The following is a 23134-nucleotide window of genomic DNA, read 5'->3' as shown; positions in this document are numbered from 1 at the left end:
CTGGCGTCTGACCCCTTTGCCACGTCAGCCGGTCAACGTGGTCGCGGGTCGTGCGGGCTAGGGACCAGACGCCAGGGTCCCTGGCGTCTCCAATGCACCCCAGACGCCAGAGATGTTGGGGTCATCAAAAAAAAATCAGATTAGGAATTTTTTTGCAACCGAGGTCAATTCGGGAATTTGTTAGTACAAAAGGTCAAAACAGTGCTTTTGTCCCAAACATGAGGATCCCGGGGCACTGACGAGTCCGTGACTACACAAGCCCGAGCAAAGCAAAGAGAACCCCAGAAAGCAAGAAAGTTCAGAGTTCAGACACGCGGCCAAGTCACATGAACACGAAGGTAGAGCATTTTGGTTTCATGAAAGTTAGGAGGTCTGAAGACAGGAGCTACCACTACCCATCCAGCTCCGATCAGCGGCGGCTCTCCGCCGGACCGGCGGCGACGCTGCTGCTGCTGCCGTGCCATGGCTCGGATACTAGAAAAACCCTTCGTCCCAGACGCAGCTGGAGAAGGAACCACGAGAACCCAGGCAGATGCATGCATGCGCCGCTAAGCAACCAGCTATAGCTAATAAACAACCTTACAGTTCCTTGCTAACGCAGCTACTAATGCCAAGTAACCAGCCCTAGTAAAACGATCTTGCTATCTCCTCGTGGATGCAGCACCAAAAGGACGACGCTGTAGTCGAGCAAGTCAGGCGTCGGCCCACGCGGCGAACATTGGCATGTGCGCCACGGACACGCCGGGCCTGGCCGGCGCCGGCGATGAGACCCAGGTGCCCATGGGCAGCGAGCTCGCCAGCTTCGGCGCCGCGGGCCGGGCGAACAGCATGGCCAGGCCGCCTCCCTGGTCCGGGCTCTGCTCCCGGGAGTTGCTCAGGCTCGTGGCCAGGGACGACGCGCCCGACATGCGGTTGCCCTGCCCCTGCTGAGCACCAGCGGCGTCGCCGTCCACGGACACCACGCCGCGCAGCAGGGAGAAGGACTCACTCGACAGAAGGCCCAGGTGGTGGCGGCTGTGCTCGTCCGTGGTCACCGCCGCAGGCTGCCTCCAGTAGTCCGTGGCGCTGCCGGCCTGCACGAGGGCGGCCGCCGCGCTGGCCACCACGGCGGCGCTATCGTCGGGGCCGTCCTTCCTGCGCCGCACCTGGTCGCCGGGCAGGAGCGTGCTGCTCTCCATGATCTTGTCCACGTCGTACCGGTTGATGTCGAAGTTGGTGACCGCGTTGAGGCCGCGGAACTTGATCGCCGCCACGTCGTAGGCCTCCGCCGCGTCCGCCTCCGCGCCTGCACGCACGCAACAAACACACATCCAACGATCAAACACACACACACACCCAGCTTCAAACAGCAGCCGAGCTTTCCCGGCGGTCAAAGGACAGGAGAGGAGCCAAGCGCGAAAGCGACGAGAGCATGCATCATGCACGCACAGAGCCGGCCAGCCTTATGGGAAAGGCGAGCAACGCAAAAACGCAAACCCACTACGGCTGGGGACGGCCTCCCTTGCTCCTCCCTCGCACGCGCAAAAGTGCAGCCAAAAGCATGCAAAGAATCGCCAGAGCGATGCTACGTTCATTCTTTCGGGAGGGCCAGGGCGCGCAGGTGCATCATTGAGCTACATCAGAGGTTATGATCATTGTGACAGGACGACCTGCGTCCTTAAACCGTGACAAGCCTCTGCAGCCTTATTTCGCTGCTGCGGCGACAACGAACTGGTTGCTGCTGTCACATTGGTGAATCGACGATCATGATGCATGCTGCAGATTTGTATCTTGTAGCGAGATTGCAAGATTGCAGTCTCAGAAAAACCTGATTAATGGCGGCAATAGGGGGAGCAAGAGCTAGCTTGGGCGGGGCACGTACTGAATGTGCCGAGGTAGAGGTCCTTGTTGCCGGAGACGCGGCCGATGCGCGCCTGCCACCGCCCCTGCTGGTGGTGCCTGGTGACTCCCCGGTACATCGAAGCGCCGCGCGAGAACCCGCTGCTCTTCCTGCACCAATGGCGGCCGCGGCGTGAGTGTCCGCCATGCGATCGAATGCACATTTTTCTCAGGAGGATTCAGGGCAAGCATGTGATTATGTACCTTCTGAGGTGAGCCACGTACTCCTGCCTGGTCATGTTCTTCATCACCTCCAGCTCCTCCTGGTAGTCCTCCACCTGCACGCACGCACACACAAAAATGCTCAGAATCACTGTCTACATTCCGATCACAAGCAAGCAAGCAATTTTTTTTTTTGATGCAAACAAGCAATGTAAACATGCTGCAATGTTCATCGAAGATGGATGGAGAAGGAGGTGATCGCCGTACCGGGAAGTTGATGTGCGTGGACGCGCCCCAGTACTTGAGCGCCGCCAGGTCATACGCCCTCGCCGCCTTCTCCTCCATGTCATACCCACCTGCCCAAATCAACAAGTTCTTTTAGTTTTAGGCACCACCACTCCCTCTGAGTAAAACAAGCACAAGCGCTAGTATTTGCACAGACTGATCCCAGCAAGATTAAGCAAAGTGAATGTGCTAGGTAGGAGCATCACTCCCAGTGCTACTCACCAAGATAAACTGAAGACGGAGCCGAGAAGAAGCACGATCGATCCCCAGGCAAAAGGTCAAGCAAAGGACATGCAAAGAGCAGTTCATTAGTTAGCACTTGACTTGGAAGTGCAATCACATCACTACTTAGGAGTACTACTAGTACGTACTGCTACTACTGCTAGTAACTAAAATGGTACTAGGAGTACTAGTTAGGGAGCTTGATTGATTAAGTTGGAGCTTGGAAGTACCTTGCCGGCCTTTCCTGGTCTGGCCTTCCTTCCGGCAGCTGTTGTCCCAGAGGTGCGCCTCATACCTCCCCGTCCACCTATGCCTGCTTTTGCTAGCAAGCGAGGGTTAGCGCGAGGAGGAAGAAGATGGTGGCAAATGACATGCAATGCGGTGATGGGTTGGGTTGGGGCGTGTGGCTACCTGGTGACGCCCCTGTACTTGGACGTTCGCTGGCCGAAGGTGTCGATGCACTTGCGGTGCACGACCGGCTGCTTGTTCTGCCCGGCGCCGGCGCCGGCGCCGCGCTTCTTGCTGGCCGCGGTCGCCTGGCCGACGTAGGCGTGGGCCTGTGCAGCCGACTGCTGCATTGTCACGCAGCTGGACTGGGACCCGGAGCTCATGGACAGCGTCAGCGGGTGTACGTACCCACCGGGGTTGTCGTGGCCGGCCGTCACGATGGCGCCCCCGCCGTCCTCGCCGTTGCCGCCGTCCACCTCGTAGACGTCTCCGGCACGCGCCATCCAGCCGGCCGCTTCCATCGCGGCCGACGTGGCTGCAGCCTGCTCGTCCAGCAACGCCGCGTGGGCGTCGTAGTACATGTGGTGGCCACCGGAGCCAGGCATCATGGCGGACGGCAGCTGGTGCTGGCCCTCTCCAGCGTCGCCATGGCCGTGGCCTTGGCCGCCGTAGTAGTAGCCGGAGTTGTCCAGGGTCAGCGCCATGGCGGGGCTCGCGCCCAGGAAGTCCTCGAGCTTCGGCGGCGCCGACACCTCCGCCCCTGCACAGACCGCAACCCCAACCAAGAAACATAAAGAGACGCGCGCAGCTAGAAGCCAAGAACTCAGGAAACCCAAACTGTAGCAAAGTAAGAACCGTAGTACTGTGCAGATATTTACCGTGGTGTTTCTGCTCGCTCCTCCGGAGCGCGTCGGCGAGGCAGAGGGAGCCGTCGGACCTGAGAGGCAGGGCGGAGATCCCGGAGTAGTACCCGCCGCTCGCAGCGCTGACATTGTCGCCGCCGCCGAAGTAGAAGGACATGGGGGAGGAGGCGACCGCGTCAGGGTGATAGTAGACCCCGCCGTGGTGCGCGTGGTGGTGGCCGGCCATGTCGACGATGCCGGAGCCGGCGGCCGCGTCCATGGCCACGTGAGGCGACAGCGAGAAACCCAGCCAGCCGCCAGCACCGCCCGCGATGCTGGCCCCGCTCATGCTGTGGCCGCCGTTGGTCATCGGGCGGAGCGGATGGGAGCAAGGGCGCACGAGCAAGACTGGGATGAGGCTATGGTGGTCTCAAGATTCAAGAAGATCTAGCTTAGATGGGAATGAGATAATCAATCATTGGGGAGTACATGTCGCAATGATGCCGCTGCTCTCCATTGCTAGCTCAGCGGGTTTGAAGGGGGGCTTTGGTCTGCGCGTGTGCGGGGTATGCCCGGCTCAGCGCTTCTTGTACCCCGTGAGGAGGGCAGCGGAGCGGGGGGAAGAAGAGGGAGAGTCGGGGTGTGATCGGCCGATAAGACGACGGGGCGTACTGGGCTTGGCTTTTAACGTATGTGCAAAGCGAATGAGTTGCTCCTGGCCTTGACCACACACACAACACACACACATTTTGCGAACAAGAAATAAAGAGGATATAAATGGTCGGGTAGGCACAAGCACAATATTCTCCAACTAGGAGCTTGGGACAATTGAAAGTCAGCGAAACAGGTTCAAACCTGCTTTAGTAGTTTGCAGCACAAAAGCCATTTTGAAACGGAGGAATTTTTTTGGATAAGATGTGTCGTGGGACTTCGTGGCAATACACATGATTTGGAAATTTTGCGGTACAATGCACGCGCGGATGATCTAGGTATATATTTCACATGAGGAATTTTACCCAAGTTCAGAGTAACGTGCAATGATGACTATCGCTACCCCTAGTACTACTAGGTTGCAATAACAGTTTTTCTAAGAGCATCTCCAACAGCCGCGCTTCGCGCCGCGCGTAAAAAACCTGTTTGCCGCGTGCACTTCGGCTGGTTTAGCGCGTCCGCCAGCGCTGGCTCCAGCAGCCGCGCTATAATGCAGCGCGCGCGCCGCTCCAGCAGCGCGCAAAAATACAGCACGCGCGACTCGCCGGGCATTTAACATATGTGGCATTTTGGACACAAAATGAGTTTGAAACATTCATCAAAATGCAATGAACATGTGAAAATTGACATAAACAAGTTGATGAATAAAAGTCCATGCCCACAAGTTCAAAATCATGCCCACAAGTTCATCCAACCAAGTTCAAAATGCAAACTAAAGTTCAAGACATAAATGAAAGACACATCAATCATCTTCCTCGTCTTCGTCCTCATCTTCCGAAGACGATGCTTCCGCCTCCGAAGATGAATCTTCCTCCCTAACCTCATCACGCATCGCATCACGTGAAGCTCCGACGGTGTTGGCAAGATCTTCAACGACATATTCATGGAAATGTGTGTGAGGAGGCACATCAAAAGACATTCCACCCATGGCCGGAGGTGCACCAATGCCTCCCATAAGAGAAGCAAAACTCATGCCTCCCATGGCGGTAATAGCGTCAGAGGGTGCTCCAAAGCCACCCATGCCTCCCATGGCGGCCGGAGGTGCACCCATGCCTCCCATGGCTCCCAAGCCACCCATGCATTCCATGCCTCCTTCGGTAGCCGCCGCGGCCGTCAAACACCCTGCAAGCTTCTTTTCCCTCGCCTTCGTGCTGCCGGAGCCGTCCGCCGCCTTGTTCTTCTTCGCGGAAGTTTTGCCCTTCTTCGGCCGCGCCGCATTGGGGAGCTTCGACGGTGCGGCGGCGGCACGGGACGGCGCCGGCGCGACGCCACCCGTCGTCGTGGTCATCCGCGGCGGCAAGAAGAGGCTGCGCGCGAGGCCGACGCTCGGCGGTGGCGACGCCACGCTCCCCGCTGTAGGGTTTCCGGCGGCGGCGACGGGGGGGGGGGGGGTCGCCGCTGTACAACGGGGTGAGCGGGGTGCCGGTGTGCGCGTCATGAGTGGCAGGGTGCCGGCGCGCGCGGGGCGTAGGAGGAGAAGGAGAGGAGAGAGTGCGGCGCGAGCGCTCGAGTGTGCCGCGCGCGGAAGCGGGCGCCCAAAATACACCGCGCGGGATAGTGCTTCCGACCGCGCGCCCACCTCGTTATAGCGCGCGCGCCGTTTTTGCGCGCCCGCTGGAGCCACCCGTCGCGTTGCGCGCGCGCTAACACGGCCTAATTTGCGGGGCGGCGCTAGTTTAGCGCGGCTGTTGAAGATGCTCTAAGTCTCAACTGAGACTTCATTATGTCTCAGTTAATGCCATCTTCCTTTGATTTTGCATGGAGATTCGTATAAAAATTTATTTTCAGTTTTTCTTTTTTTTTCTCACATATTATATCACTTGACTAAGATTTGGTGACGTCTAAGTCGACTGAGACCTAACCACACCCTTGCAATAACACTAGCTTGATGGCGCAGTTAATAAGGTGTGCGTCGATTGCCTACTTTTATCTAGTCTGATGGTTGTCGCGGAAAGCTTTATGATGCTGGCCTAGCCAAGTGATTTCCTAGAACAAGTTTGGGGTATTCCAAACTTGTTGGACTGAATCCTTGCTAGGGCCTAGGGGGCTAACCAGGGATCCTGCTCCCAAGATGTCGTACAATTGTCCGTTACAAAGTAATCCCTCTGTTTCATATTTTTTGCTGTGAATTTGAACTAAAACCACGACGACAAGAATTATGGAACAAAGGGAGCACATCATATAGGACAAAACACTCTGTGCCTAACTAATCCTTTCCGAAATTCATACACAACGTACAATCTCATGAGGAATCCTATTGGCATCTCTATTGATATTTACGATCGGAAATTGTTGTGGAAGGTCGATGACCCCAAATCCTCTAGTCTCTTTAAAAATCACAAGAACCGACCTACCAATCATTTGACAATAATTTGTAACAATGACGCACTCGGTCTCGAGGATGATCGGGGTATACATGGTTTGAACACAAAAGAAGCAAACAATTCAAGCCATCTTGAACCAGAATATCATTATCCTCCTTTGGTGTCTGGTAATGTGCTAAATCTCTCTAGTCAACATACAGATTGCATGAGCTTTACGACCACTCCAGCCGATCGACCCATTTCATCCGATTGTGTCTGTTTGGGACAGCAGGGGCAAAACCCATGGCCCAATGCACGTGCATAAACACATTTTCTATCTGTCACGTGTTTGTCTGGATGTATTTTCGTCCCAAATTTAGGTCTAATTTGCGTCCACACGGACATGAGACAGACGCGTCATACATCCGCTCGGTGTCCGCCCGGGGCCCGCGTGTCGGACACCCAACCACCACCAATCGGTCCCTTTTAATAACACACTTGGCTAGCCATACTTGGCTAGCCGGGCTGAATACCCTGTCTATTCGGCCGGTGGGCGCTCTCTAGATCTATATATTGATCGTGATGGATCTTATTGCCTTGAAGTTGGCCTCTTACGTAGATCATGGGGGTTTTGGGGCGGAAGTGGTCCCTTGCCTTGACGGCGAGGTATATTAGGGGGGGTTAGGATATCCGCCTTGCGGTTTATCTCGGCCTCGAGGAAGGCGGTCGGGCTTTCCGGCCCAACCATGCATGCTTTGACAGCGGGGTACTGGTACCTCTTGCTACTTACATAGTTCGTCGGGATTTCCCTGAATAGGAAGGATGATATAACACAATAGCGAAGTATCTCCCTCATTTAAGAACCAAGGTTTATCAAATCAATAGGAAACTCCACGAGAAATAGATAAATGGTACCTACACACACAAAGCAAATGCTCGTACCCAACGAAAGCAAGGGGGTTGTCAATCCCCTCGTTCGTGCCGGTTACAAGGATTAAACCTGATAGTGATAAATAGATAATATAAAGTAAAAATAATAAATAATAAATTGCAGGAAGGTATTAATAGGGTTTTAGTAAATATAAAGTGAATGGACCCGGGGGCCATAGCATCTCTCTCATGAGCAAGATAACACGGTGGGTAGACAAATTACTGTTGGGCAATTGATAAAAAGTGCATAGTTATGATGTTATTCATGGCATGATCGGTACATAGGCACTACTTCCGTGAAAAGTAGACCGACATCTATCTGCATCTACTACTATTACTCCACTTCGAGAGCTCTCATATGCTTGGCTCTCTACGCGTTAAGTTCATAACAAACAGAGTAATGCTTCGAGCATGTTGATACAATGAAGACAAAATAAGACCAATAAATATGATCGCACCCCGTCGTTTAACCCTTAGTAGCGACGTACAAATACATGCCTTGCTACTCCTTCTCTCATGACGTGAGGTCATCGCAAGATTGAACCTACTACTATGCACCACTTCCACTGAAGATCTAATCATCTACTTGGCCAAAGAAAACTCATATATCGGAAAGCATTATATAGCTATAACAATCACACAATAAAGTTTAGAAAAGACTCAATTAGTTTCAATGAATAATCTAATCATAAACCCACAATTCATCGGATCCCAACAAACACACCGCAAAAGTATCACATCAAATCGATCTTCGAAGAGAAAATTGTATTGAATATTAGAGAGAGAGAGAGATATAGAGAGAGAGGAGCCATCTAGCTGCCGCTATGGACCCGTAGGTCCTGTGAGGAACTACTCACACATCATCGGTGAGGCAACAAGGTTAATGTAGAGGCCCTCCATGATCGATTCCCCCTCCGACAGAGTACCAGCGGAGGCCTCAAGATGGGATCACGGAAGAACAGAGGCTTGCAGCGGTGGAATAATTGTTTTGGGCCTGGCTCTAGGGTTTTTGGAATATTTGGAAATTTATAGCACTGGAATTAGGTCAGACGGAGCCACAAGGGGCCCACAAGGGGGCATGGCGCACCTACCCCCTTGGCCGTGCTGCCTTGTCGTCTCCTCGTTTGGCTTCTGGACCCCCTCCGAAGCTTGTTGGATCTCTTTTGGTCTAGAAAAAATCGTCAACAAGTTTCGTCATTTTTTGACTCCGTTTGGTATGGATTTTCTGTAAAACCCTAAACATGCAAAAAAAAACTGGTACTTTGCATTGAGCTAATAGGTTAGTTCCCAAAAATGATATAAAATGATGTATAAAGCATACAAGATTGATAATATAATAATATGAAACAATAAAAAATTATAGATACGTCGGAGACGTATGAGCATCTCCAAGCTTAAATCCCGCTCGTCCTCGAATAGGTAAACGATAAAAATGAATTTTTTGATGTTGAATGCTACCTAATATGTCTTATCATGTAATTTATTTTATGGTATGATTATTGAGAAATGATGAAGTAATAGATATCAACACAATAATATCCATGAATACTAGAAAATAATCATTACTCTTTAGAACTATACTACGCTTAACGAATGTTATTACTACTCATTGAATTATGTAAGTATGGAATGACTCTGTCTTCCTAACATAAGTACAAATCAAAAGCACCCCGGTGCCAAACTAAGCAACTGTATCATACTTTTTCTCGCTTCAGCGTTTTCAAGTCCACTCAATACTTTAGCGTGAGCCGTGGACTTAGCACTTTAAATGACATAGAGAATTATGGTAGGGGTTTATAAGAGAGGACAAAAATAGAGAAAGTCTCTTAGGCCATGGAGATGCCTTTAAATCGATATCAATGCGATGAGTAGGGATTGGCATGCGACGGATGCTCTAGAGCTATATGAAAACTCTCTACTAAAACTAAGTGGTTGTGCATCCAACTTGCTTGCTCATGAAGACCTCATGCATTTGAGGAAGCCCGTCATTGGAATATACAAGCCAAGTTCTATAATTTAAAAAAATTCACTAGTATATGAAAGTGACAAATCATGAAGACTCTCTATATGAAGAACATGGTGCTACTTTGAAGCACAAGTGTGGTAAAGGATAGTAGTGTGCCCCTCTCTCTTTTTCTCTTATTTTTCTTTTCTCTATTTTTTTAGAATAGTCTCATGTACCTCATCCCCACTTTTTTGAGGACTCATTAGTCTCCACCATCCTTTTCCTCACTGGTAGGGGAAACACTCAAATAATGATCATCATCACACTTCGATTTACTTACAACTCGATAAAAAAAAGAATATGAATCTATCTGAATGCCTCTGGCAGTGTACCAGGATTTGCAATGATCTAGTGTAACATGTATTACAATGATGAATGGTGGCTGTGCCACAAATGTCATGTCAGCTCTATGATGATGCAAAGCAATATGACTATGAACACAGAAGACACGTGAATATTAACAGTGAAAGTTGCATGGCAATGTATCTCGGAATGACTATGGAAATGCCATAATAGGCAGGTATGGTGGCTGTTTTAAGGAAGGATATAATAAGGCTTATGTGTGATAGAGCGTATCATATCACGGGATTTGGGTGCACCGGCGAAGTTTGCACCAAGTCTCGAGGTGAGAACGGGTAATACACGATCCCGAAGAGGCTAGCAAAAAATGGATATGTGGGAGTGCTTTCGTCCACAAACTCACATTAGTCATAAAGAACTCAAATACTTATTGTGAAGCCTATTAGCCCTCGAAGCAAAGTACTACCTGCATGCCCCTAGGGAGGAGGTTTGGAGGAGTTAACCATCGCCCCCCCCAATTCAAGCAACACAAAGGATTTCAACGAGGAATACATATGCTCCAACATCCCGATTATGCCATGACCGACACTTAAATGAGTAGTACATAACAAGCTTTAATATTGATATTTCTACAAACTAATGATTATGCACTAATACCCTTTCGTATATATTACAACATCAGTATTATTGAATGATATGCTTCTTATTCAGTGATCTACATGGAAGTTTTTATTATACCACTCTTGTATACGTATCAGTTTGGACTAGTCATATAACTCGTGCAAATTACCACTTCCTATCAATACACTCTCAAAAAGATATAAGTGAAGCATGTGAGTGCAAATGATTTCTATAAAATATAACCACCACCGTGCTCTAAAGATATAAGTGAAGCACATGAGCAACTGCCTAACTCAAAAGATATAAGTGAAGCACACAGAGCATTCTAACAAATCATGATGGATATGTGTCTCTCTCAAAATGTGTCCAGCAAACAATGATTGTGGCAAACTAAAAAACAAAATAAAACTATAGCACAAGACGCTCCAAGTAAAACTCATATCCTATGCTAAATAAAAATATAGCTCCGAGTAACATACCGATGAATTGGAGATGAAAGAGGGGATGCCATCCCAGGGCATCCCCAAGCTTAGACGCTTGGGGCTCCTTGAATATTACCTTGGGGTGCTGTCGTGGTTTTCTCACGGAAGATGCCATAAGACGGCTAAAATAGGAGGGGAGCAAGGCTACGGCTCCTTGAATATTTTGTTTCTATATACTAATCCATATTATAAATTTTGTTTTAGACATATTCCATAACTTTGTTATCGTATTTGTTCAAAGCGTTCACGACAATACATGTGCCCTGTAAGTTTCACTTCTGTTAACTGACATCATAACATAAGTTCCCGCTTCCAAAACTTAATGAAGTTTCCGAGTTTCCGTGTATTAATTTTTGATAAATACAATCATCTCCTAGATTCGTAAACTTCAAATGCATGTGAATATTTCTGTTCTAAGAAATAGTCCAAAAAAAATTACCGCTAGGATTTCCTAAGGTATTTATCTCCCTCCTTCAAAGAATAAAACATTAACTATGCAATAAGCGTTTGTAGAACTTGTTGTTACAAACAGATTCAAAGAGCATCGAACATACAATATCCACTAACATGTGCACGATAAGCTCTGGATCTCTCACTACTAGGGAAAACCTTATATACACGAGCTTACTGGTAGCATTTTTTAAAATGCAACGCTGCTACTAGTTATTAGTAGCGCTTGGCAGTAGAAAGCGCTGCTACTATGGACTTACCAGTAGCGCTCCAGTGACAAAACCCGCTACTACTATAATTTCCAGACCGTTGCCGGCAGGCCAGACATACTAGTAGTGCTCGTGCGCAAAAAACGCTACTGCTATTGCTAAATTCAGCCCCTTCCTATGACCAAAGTTTAGTCCCACCTCGCTCCGCAAACATAATTTTTACCATCTTAAGTATGGTGCTTCCCAAACTATCATAACCAATTGGTCTCCATTGAACTCTATGTGTAGTATCTATGGCAATATGCATCTTCGCTTGTACCTATATAGGCGAAGATTCATACTGACAATTTTGATTCTACACAAAAAGATCAATGATGACCAATGCATTTTTTTAATTTGATGTCTGTTTTACATGCTAATGATCATAGTCTTAGTAGTAGCGCTGGTTAAGCAAAAACGCTACTGCTAATGATTTTAGCAGTTGGCGCTGTTTACGGACCAGCGCTACTACTACGGTTATCTTATCCACACCCATGTGCGGCCTCACTCTCCCCTCGCAGTCTCACTCGCCCACTCCGCCGCGTGCCGTCGCTCGCCATCGCCCACCAGCACCCCAAGGTACATATCCGCCTCCCTCCCTCCCTTTCCGCCCTCCTCTCCCCTGCCTCTCGCCGCCCTCCTCCTCTCACCACCCTCCTCTCCCCTCCCGTCGTCCCACCTCCATCCGCCGCCCCTCCTCCATCCTGCTCGTCCCTCCTTCCTCCCCCTCCATCTGCCGCCATCTCAGCCTCCTCCCTCCCTCCTGCCTCCCTACCTTTCCTCCCTCCCTCCCTCCCTCCTGCCTCCCTCCCTTCCTCCCTCGTCCCTTCCTCCCTCACCCATCTATGTTAATTATTTTGAGTAAAATAGAACATACACGTTATATGAACATGTATTTTGAATAAAATAAAATAGAAAAATAGGTGGGATGTAGGTATTTTGAATAGGATAGAAGACTAGTGAATAGGATTTTTTGAATATAAAAAAGTTTAGTAATATAATTTTTTAGGTATAGAAAATTTTCAATTATAGAAATATATTGGAATGCTACATGAGAAATTTTTAGGTATCAAATTTAGTAATAAAAAAATTTAGTAAGAAAATTTAGGTATAGATTTTTTTGTAATTTTTATTTTCAATATAGAAATGTATTGGAAAAATTAATTATTTTTATGTCATTATCACTTTGTCATCAAAGAATGCTATATGAGATTTGATGATCTAAAATTTTCACTCGGTAGAATATGCATGCTTTGTAGGGTCATGTCTCCTTGGAGCGATCGCCATCCGAGCAACCTCTACTTCCTCTACACCCGAGTTTGTGAGCTAAAAGTCCACTGATACGTCTCCAACATATCTATAATTTATGAAGTATTCGTGCCATGTTTACAATAATTTTATATGGTTTTGGTATGATTTGCATGGAACTAACCCGACTGACGCTATTTTCAGCAGAACTACCGTGGTGTTGTTTTTTGTGCAGAAATGAAAGTTCTCCAAACACCGCTAAACTTTTTGTGGATTTTTTATGGACCAGAAGATTATCAATGGGCCAAAGCAGCACCTGGGGTGCCCCGAGGGGGGGGGGGTGCAACCCACCAGGGCACGTCTAGGGCCCCAGGCGTGCCCCGGTGGGTTGTGCCCACCTCGGTGACCTCCCGCACCCCCTCTTTGCCATATAAATTCTCAAATATTCCAAAAACCCTCACGGAGACCCTAGATCGGAAGTTCCGCCGCTGCAAGCCTATGTAGCCACGAAAACCAACCGGGAGCCCATTCTGGCACCCTATCGGAGGGGGAGATCATCACCAGTGGCCATCTTCATCATCCCGACGGCCACCACGATGAGAAGGGAGTAGTTCACCCTCAGGGCTGAGGGTTTGTACCAGTAGCTATGTGTTTAATCTTTCTCTCTCTCTCACTCTCTCTCTCTCTCTCTTGTGATCTTGAGATGTTGCGATCTTGATATATCATGGGGTTTGTTAACATAGATGGATCAAATGATGTTTCTCCCCTTGCTACCTCTTGAGCTTGTGTTGGTTTTCCCTTGAGGAGGAAAGGGTGATGCAGCAAAGTAGCGTAAGTATTTCCCTCAGTTTTGAGAACCAACGTTTGAATCCAGTAGGAGACAACGCACAAGTCACCGAATACCTGCACAAACAATCAACAACTTGCACCCAATGTGATAAAGGGGTTGTCAATCCCTTCACGGTCACTTGCAAAAGTGAGATCTGATAGAGATAGATAAACGGTAAAGTAAATATTTTTGGTATTTTTGGTTTGTAGATTGGAAAGTAAAGATTGCAAAATAGTAGATCGGAAATTAGCAAGATGTAAACAAGATTCAATAATATGGAGAAGAGACCCGGGGGCCATAGGTTTCACTAGTGGCTTCTCTCGAGATAGCAAATATTATGGTGGGTGAACAAATTACTGTCGAGCAACTGATAGAAAAGCGCATAATTATGATGACATCTAAGGCAATGATCATGAACATAGGCACCACGTCCGTGTTAAGTAGACCGACTCCTGACTGCATCTACTACTATTACTCCACACATCGATCGCTATCCAGCATGCATCTAGAGTATTAAGTTCATAAAAAACGGAGTAATGCATTAAGAAAGATGACATGATGTAGAGGAATTTACTCAAGCAATATGATGAAAACCCCATCTTTTTATCCTCGATGGAAACAATACAATACAAAGCTTGCTGCCCTAGTGTCACTGGGAAAGGACACCGCAAGATTGAACCCAAAGCTAAGCACTTCTCCCATTGCAAGAAAGATCAATTTAGTAGGCCAAACTAAACCGATAATTTGAAGAGACTTGCAAAGATATCAAGTCATGCATATAATAATTCAGAGAAGAACCAAATATTATTCATAGATAATCTTGATCATAAATCCACAATTCGTCGGATCTTGTCAAACACACCGCAAAAGAGTATTACATCGAATAGATCTCCAAGAATATCGAGGAGAACATGGTATGGAGAATCAAAGAGAGAGAAGAATCCATCTAGCAAATAACTATGGACCCGAAGGTCTGAGGTAAACTACTCACACTTCATCGGAGAGGTAATGGTGTTGATGTAGAAGCCCTCCGTGATCGAATCCCCCTCTGGCAGGACGCGCGGAAAAGGTCCCTAAATGGGACCTCATGGGTATAGAAGGTTGCGGCGGTGGAAAAGTGGTTTTGTGGCTCCCCCTGATGTTTTTAGGGTATAAGAGTATATATAGGCAAAGGAACTAGGTCAGGGGATCTAAAAGGGGCCTGAGAGGGTGGGGGCACACCCTACCCCCTGGGTGCGCCCTCCTGCCTCGTGGCTGCCTTGTTGCGTCTCCGACTTCATCTCCAAGTCTTCTAGTTTCCTTTTGGTCCAAGAAAGATCATCGCGAAGGTTTCATTCCGTTTGGACTCCGTTTGGTATTCCTTTTCTGCAAAACTCTAAAATAGGCAAAAAAAAACTGGAACTGGGCCCTCGGTTAATATGTTAGTCCCAAAAATAATATAAAATAGCATATAAATGCCTATTAAACATCCAAAATAGATAATATAATAGCATGGAACAACAAAAAATTATAGATACGTTGGAGACGTATCAAGCATCCCCAAGCTTAATTCCTGCTCGTCCTTGAGTAGGTAAATGATAAAAATATATTTTTTGATGTGGAATGCTACCTAACATATTTATCCATGTAATTTTCTTTATTGTGGCATAAATGTTCAGATTTGAAAGATTCGATACAAAAGTCTAATGTTGACATAAAAACAATAATACTTCAAACATACTAACAAAGCAATAATGTCTTCTCAAAATAACATGGCCAAAGAAAGCTATCCCTACAAAATTACATAAGCTGGTTATGCTCTATCTTCATCACACAAAATATTTAAATCATGCACAACCCCGATGACAAGCCAAGCAATTGTTTCATACTTTTCATGTTCTCAAACTTTTTCAATCTTCACGCAATACATGAGCGTGAGCCATGGATATAGCACTATAGGTGGAATAGAATGGTGGTTGTGGAGAAGACAAAAAAGAGAAGATACTCTCACATCAACTAGGCGTATCAACGGGCTATGGAGATGCCCATCAATAGATATCAATGTGAGTGAGTAGGGATTGCCATGCAACGGATGCACTAGAAGTGTATGAAAGCTCAAAAAGAAATTAAGTGGGTGTGCATCCAACTTGCTTGCTCACAAAGACCTAGGGCATTTTGAGGAAGCCCATCTTTGGAATATACAAGCCAAGTTCTTATAATTAAAATTCCCACTAGTATATGAAAGTGACAACATAGGAGACTCTCTATCATGAAGATCATGGTGCTACTTTGAAGCACAAGTGTGGAAAAAGGATAGTAACATTGCCCCTTCTCTCTTTTTCTCTCATTTTTTGGGCCTTCTCTTTTTTTATGGCCTCTTTTTTTTCCGTCCAAAGTCTCGTCCCAACTTGTGGGGGACTCATAGTCTCCATCATCCTTTCCTCACATGGGACAATGCTCTAATAATGAAGATCATCACACTTTTATTTACTTACAACTCAAGAATTACAACTCAATACTTAGAACAAAGTATGACTCTATGTGAATGCCTCCGGCGGTGTATCGGGATGTGCAATGATTCAAGAGTGACTTGTATGGAAAAATTATGAACGGTGGCTTTGCCACACACACGATGTGAACTACATGATCATGCAAAGCAATATGACAATGATGAAGTGTGTCATAATAAACAGAATGGTGAAAAGTTGCATGGCAATATATCTCGGAATGTCTATGGAAATGCCATAATAGGTAGGTATGGTGGCTGTTTTGAGGAAGGTATTATGTGGGTGTAAGGTATCAGCGAAAATTGCGCAACACAAGAGAGGCTAGCAATGGTGGAACAGTGAGAGTGCGTATAATCCATGGACTCAACATTAGTCATAAAGAACTCACATACTTATTGCAAAAATCTATTAGTTATCAAAATTAAGTACTACACGCATGCTCCTAGGGGGATAGATTGGTAGGAAAAGACCATCGCTCGTCCCTAACCACCACTCATAAGGAAGACAATCAATAAATAAATCATGCTCCAACTTCATCACATAACGGTTCACCATACGTGCATGCTACGGGAATCACAAACTTTAACACAAGTATCTCTCAAATTAACAACTACTCTACTAGCATGAATCTAATATCACCATCTTCATATCTCAAAACAATCATAAAGAATCAAACTTCTCATAGTATTCAATGCACTTCATATGACTCTCAAAAGACTCTCAAAATAATATAAGTGAATCAAACTTCTCATAGTTTTATAACCAAAGAAAATTACCATGCTGTTCTAAAAGACTCTCAAAATAATATAAGTGAATCATGAGAGTTCAATAATTTCTATAAAATTAAACCACTGACGTGCTCTAAAATGATATAAGTGAAGTACTAGAGCAATATTGTCTAGCTCAAAAGATATAAGTGAATCACATAGAGTATTCTAATAAATCACGATTCATGCGTGTCTCTCCCAAAAGGTGTGTACAGCAAGTATGATTGTGTTAAAATAAAAACCAAAGACTCAAATCATACAAGACGCTCCAAGCAAAACAAATATCATGTGGTGAATAAAATTATAGCCTCGAGTAAAGTTACGGATAAATGAAGACGAAAGAGGGAATGCCTTTCGGGGCATCCCCAAGCTTAGGCTTTTGGTTGTCCTTGAATTTTACCTTGGGGTGCCTTGGGCATCCCCAAGCTTAGGCTCTTTCTACTTCTTATTCCAAAATCCAGCAAATCCTTACCCAAAACTTGAAAACTTCACAACACAAAACTTCAACAAAACATCTCATGAGCTCCGTTAGTATAAGAAAATAAACCAACACTTTAAGGTACCGTTGTGAACTCATTCTTTATTTATATTGGTGTAATATATACTGTATTCAAACTTCTCCATGGTTCATACCCCCCGATACTACTCATAGATTCATCAAAATAAGCAAACAACATGCCAAAATCACAATCTGTCAAAAACTGAACAATCTGTAGTAATCTGTAACTTTTGAATACTTATTTAACTCCAAAAATTCTGAAATAAATTGGTAGACTTGAGAAATGTTTCTATTAATCTTCTTCAAAAAGAATCAACTTAAAGTCACTCTTTTGTAAAAACTGATGGCTAATCTCGTGAGCGCAAAGTTTCTGTTTTTTTCCAGCAAGATCAAATTAACTTTCACCCAAGTCTTCCCAAAGGTTCTACTTGGCACAAACACTAATTAAAACATAAAACCACATCTAACCAGAGGCTAGATGAGTTATTTATTACTAAACAAGAGCAAAAACTAAAGAAAAAAATAAAATTGGGTTGCCTCCCAACAAGCACTATCGTTTAACGCCCCCAGCTAGGCATAAAAACATGAATAGATATATGTATTGCTATCTTTGGTATGCAATCCATAAGTGGCTCTCATAATAGATTCATAAGGCAATTTAATTTTATTCCTAGGAAAGTGTTCCATGCCTTTCCATAATGGAAATTGGAATCTAATGTTTCCTTCTTTCATATCAATAATTGCACCAATCGTTCTAAGGAAAGGTCTACCAAGAATAATAGGACATGTAGGATTGCAATCTATATCAAGAACTAATAAAATCTATGGGTACATAATTCCTATTTTCAACAATAAGAACATCATTAATCCTTACCATAGGTTTCTTAATGGTGGAATCCGTAAGATGCAAAATTTAAAGAACAATCATCAAATTCACGGAGACCTAACAACTCACACAAAGTTTTTGGAGTCGTGGAAACACTAGCACCCAAATCACATAAAGCATAACATTCATAATCTTTAATCTTAATCTTAATAGTAGGTACCCACTCATCATAAAGTCTTTTAGGTATAGAAACTTCTAGTTCAAGCTTTTCTTCACAAGATTGCATTATAGCATCAACGATATGTTTAGTAAAAGCTTTGTTTTGATTATAAGCATGAGGAGAATTTAACACGGATTACAACAAGGAAATACAATCTATTAAAGAACAATTATCATAATTAAATTCCTTGAAATCCAAAATAGTGGGTTCATTGCTACTTAAAGTTTTGACCTCTTCAATCCCACTTTTATCAATTTTTGCATCTAGATCTAAAAACTCTGAATCATTGGGACGCCTTTTAACTAAAGTTGACCCATCTCTAGTCCCATCTTTATCAAGATTCATATTGGAAAACAAAGATTTAGTAGGAGTCACATCAATCACTTTTAGGTCTTCATCATTATTATTCAGAGTCTCCGGTTTAGCGGCCATCTTATTAACTAAGGTGGCTTGTTTATCAGAAATTTGGCCTACTAAATTTTCAAGATGAGCAAACTGAGATTTCAAACCATAAAATTCTTTAGACATGTCATCGAGCTCTTTATTCATATACTCCATAAAACTTTTTTGTCCCTTAAGCTCGTTTCTGAAGAAATTATTATGCTCAAATTGTAAAGACATAAAGCTTCTAACATTGTTTTCAATTTCTTCTCACCTCCTAAGGTGAGGATCAACACTTTTTGGTAGAGCCATCAAAGCAAACAGACACACCAACACACAAGCACACAAGAAGCAAGCAAAAAGACATGAACGGAAGAGAGGCGAAAAAAAGGCAAAGGTTTTTGAAAATCGTTTTAGAAGTGGGGGAGAGGAAAATGAGAGGCGAATGGCGAACAATGTAATGCAAGGGAGAAGAGTTTATGATGGGTACTTGGTATGGCTTGACTTGACGTAGATCTCCCCGGCAACGGCGCCATAAATCCTTCTTGCTACCTCTTGAGCTTGCATTGGTTTTCCCTTGAAGAGGAAAGGGTGATGCAGCAAAGTAGCGTAAGTATTTCCCTTAGTTTTGAGAACCAAGGTATCAATCCAATAGGAGACAACACACAAGTCACTGAATACCTGCACAAACAATCAACAACTTGCACCCAAAGCGATAAAGGGGTTGTCAATCCCTTCACAGTCAGTTGCAAAAGTGAGATCTGATAGAGATAGATAAACGGTAAAGTAAATATTTTTGGTATTTTTAGTTTATAGATTGGAAAGTAAAGATTGCAAATAGTAGATCAGAAACTAGCAAGATGTAAACGAGATTCAGTAATATGGAAAAGAGACCCGGGGGCCATAGGTTTCACTAGTGGCTTCTCTCTAGATAGCAACTATTATGGTGGGTGAACAAATTACTGCCGAGCAATTGATAGAAAAGCGCATAATTATGACGACATCTAAGGCATTGATCATGAACATAGGCATCACGTTCGTGTCAAGTAGACCGACTCCTGCTTGCATCTACTACTATTACTCCACACATCGACCGCTATCCAGCATGCATCTAGAATATTAAGTTCATAAAGAATGGAGTAACGCATTAAGAAAGATGACATGATGTAGAGGAATTAACTCAAGCAATATGATGAAAAACCCATCTTTTTATCCTCGATGGAAACAATACAAAACGTGCCTTGCCGCGCCTAGTGTCACTGGGAAAGGACACCACAAGATTGAACCCAAAGCTAAGCACTTCTCCCATTGCAAGAAAGATCAATCTAGCAGGCCAAACTAAACCGATAATTCGAAGAGACTTGCAAAGATATCAAATAAGCATATAAGAATTCAGGGAAGAACCAAATAATATTCATAGATAATCTTGATAATAAATCCACAATTCATCGGATCTCAGCAAACACACCGCCAAATAGTATTACATCGAATAGATCACCAAGAACATCAAGGAGAACATGGTATTGAGAATCAAAGAGAGAGAAGAAGCCATCTAGCTAATAACTATGGACCCGAAGGACTGTGGTAAACTACTCACGCTTCATCGGAGAGGTAATGGTGTTGATGTAGAAGCCCTCCGGGATCGAATCCCCCTTTGACAGGACGCCGGAAAAGGTCTCTAGATGGGATCTCATGGGTACAGAAGGTTGCGGTGGTGGAAAAGTGGTGTCTTGGCTCCTCCTGATGTTTTTAGGGTATATGAGTGTATATAGGTGAAGGAACTAGGTCAGCGGAACTACGTGGGGCCCACGAGGGTCCTCGTGGCTGCCTCATTGCGTCTCCGTCTTCATATCCAAGTCTGATGGTTTGCTTTCGGTCCAAGAAAGATCATCGCGAAGGTTTCATTCCGTTTGGACTCCGTTTGGTATTCCTTTTCTGCAAAACTCTAAAATAGGCAAAAAAACATAAACTGGCACTGGGCCCTCGGTTAATAGGTTAGTCCCAAAAATAATATAAAATGGCATATAAATGCCTATTAAACATCCAAAGCAGATAATATAATAGCATGGAACAATAAAAAATTATAGATACTTTGGAGACGTATCACCCCTCTCTACTCTTGTTGTGATGAATTGAGTCTTTACCCTTTGAAGTTTTGTCTTGTCGAATTGAATGTTTAGATCTGAGAACACATGATATATGTCTTGCATATGAATACCCATGGTGACAACGGGGTATTATTTTGATTCACTTGATATATGTTATGGCACTCAACTTGCGGATTCCCGAGGTGACTTTGGGGTAATTTATGCATAGGGGTTGATGCACGTTTTTATTATCTTTTCTCTGATAGAAACTTTGGGGTCTCCTTGTAGTTCTTTGTGTGGATTGAGTATTATGAATCTGAAATTGTTTGATACATATCGTATAATTAACTCACGGGTACTCGCGGTGACATTGGGGTATCTAGGTGACACTAGAGTTGGTTGATATGTATCATATGGTGTTATTTTAGTACGAACTCTTGATTCGATCGATCGGAAAAAATAGCTTGGTATCATTTTAGCACGAACTCTAGGATAGATTGATCAGAAAGAATAACTTTGAGGTGGTTTAGTAGCCTGCAAACAATTACTATCTGTTTTTCTCCGCTAATAGGAACTTGGGAGTGATTCTTTATTGCAATTTGAGGGATAATCATATGATCCAACTATGTTAGCATTGTTGAGAGATTGCACTAGTGAAAATATGCACCCTAGGCCTCATTTTCCATCATTGCAATACCGTTTGTGCTCCGCTTTATCATTTACTACCTTGCTGTTTTTTATTGTTCGCACTACAAAAACTCATATCTACTATCCATACTACACTTTTATCATCATCTCTTCGCCGAACTAGTGCACCTATACAATTTGCTATTGTATTGGGTGTGTTGGGGACACAAGAAATTTCTTGTATTTGATTGTAGGGTTGCTTGAGAGAGACTATCTTAATCCTACGCCTCCCACGGATTGATAAACCTTAGGTCATCCACTTTAGGGAAAATTGCTACTGTCCTACAAAACTCTGCACTTGGAGGACCAACACGTGTCTACAGGAAGAAAGTTGCACTAAGGGGTTGTGCATACAAACAAATAAGCGCATGGCAACCTCTGTTTCCCTCTGTGAAGGGCCTATCTTTTACTATTCAGTATTTACTTTTATGCAAAGAGTCAAAGTATTTCTCTCTATTCCTTTTTATTTTTCTATTTTGGCAAGCATCATGTGGTGAGGAAAGATCTAGGCATATATGTCCAGTTGGATATGGGTAACATGATTTATTATTGTTGACACCACCCTTGAGGTGAATACGTTGGGAGGCAAGATTATAAGACCCTATCTTTCTATGTGTACGGTTGAAACGTTTTGCTCATGTGTATGAGGTGAGTGTTAGCAATCATAGAAGACTATGTGATGGTTGAGTATGTGGAGCTCTTACTTAGACTCTGTTGAATAAGTTGAATTGCAATTGCTTGGCACTACTAGAAAAACACCTACTAATGGCGCACCTAATATGGCCATTAATGGCGCATCTGTGGTGCGCCACTAACAGCACGCCATTAGTAATTTTTACTAATGGCGCACCAGTGGTGCGCCATTAGTATCTGGTATACTAATGGCGCACCACTGGTGCGCCATTTGTATAGGCCACGGTGCGCCATTAGTATGCCTCCCAGGGGCCAGGTGCTTTGGATACTAATGGCGCACCACAACTGGATGCGCCATTAGTAACCGCAGCATACTAATGGCGCACTTTCCTGTGATGTGCCATTAGTGATGCGCCATTTTGAATCTAGATCTGGATCGTGATTTTTTGCCCATTTTTGCTTGTTTTTTTGCTTGTTTCTTGGCATGACAATATTCTCAAATTTTGTTCCTGTTTTTGGATCTTGTTGCCATGGTCTTTTGCTGGAGAGGAGGAGGAGGAGCTCACCGGAGAGGAGGGAGGAGGAGCTCACCGGAGAGGAGGGAGGAGGAGCTCACCGGAGAGGAGGGAGGGAGGAGGAGCTCACCGGAGAGGAGGGAGGAGGAGCTCACCGGAGAGGAGGGAGGAGGAGCTCACCAGAGAGGAGGGAGGAGGAGCTCACCGGAGAGGAGGGGATTTTTTGCCTCACCGGAGAGGAGGGAGGAGGAGCTCACCGGAGAGGAGGGAGAAGAAACCATGAGGGGAG

General features: G+C 45.0%; 1 protein-coding gene across 3 annotated transcripts; it reads right to left on the bottom strand.

The window, feature by feature from the left end:
• Positions 1–322: 322 nt before the first annotated feature.
• LOC123113452 (AP2-like ethylene-responsive transcription factor CRL5) lies at positions 323–4282 on the bottom strand. Of its 3 annotated transcripts, none has more exons than XM_044534679.1 (8): positions 3654–4282; positions 2959–3535; positions 2778–2869; positions 2548–2556; positions 2308–2396; positions 2083–2156; positions 1862–1989; positions 323–1285 (listed from the first exon to the last, which is right to left on the bottom strand). In XM_044534679.1, the coding sequence occupies exons 1-8, from the start codon at positions 3985–3987 to the stop codon at positions 693–695; spliced, it is 1896 nt and encodes a 631-aa protein (XP_044390614.1). In that variant the 5' UTR covers positions 3988–4282; the 3' UTR covers positions 323–692. The 3 variants fall into 3 exon arrangements, with proteins under 3 accessions (XP_044390614.1, XP_044390615.1, XP_044390616.1); XM_044534680.1 differs by having other exon boundaries at positions 2778–2863; XM_044534681.1 differs by having other exon boundaries at positions 2778–2860; positions 3654–4281.
• Positions 4283–23134: the final 18852 nt, after the last annotated feature.

This window comes from Triticum aestivum, chromosome 5B (genome assembly GCF_018294505.1).
Source record: "Triticum aestivum cultivar Chinese Spring chromosome 5B, IWGSC CS RefSeq v2.1, whole genome shotgun sequence".
NCBI lineage: Eukaryota > Viridiplantae > Streptophyta > Magnoliopsida > Poales > Poaceae > Triticum > Triticum aestivum.
The sequence above is the reverse complement of the archived record's forward strand: the minus strand, read 5'-3'. Positions and strand labels throughout refer to the sequence as shown.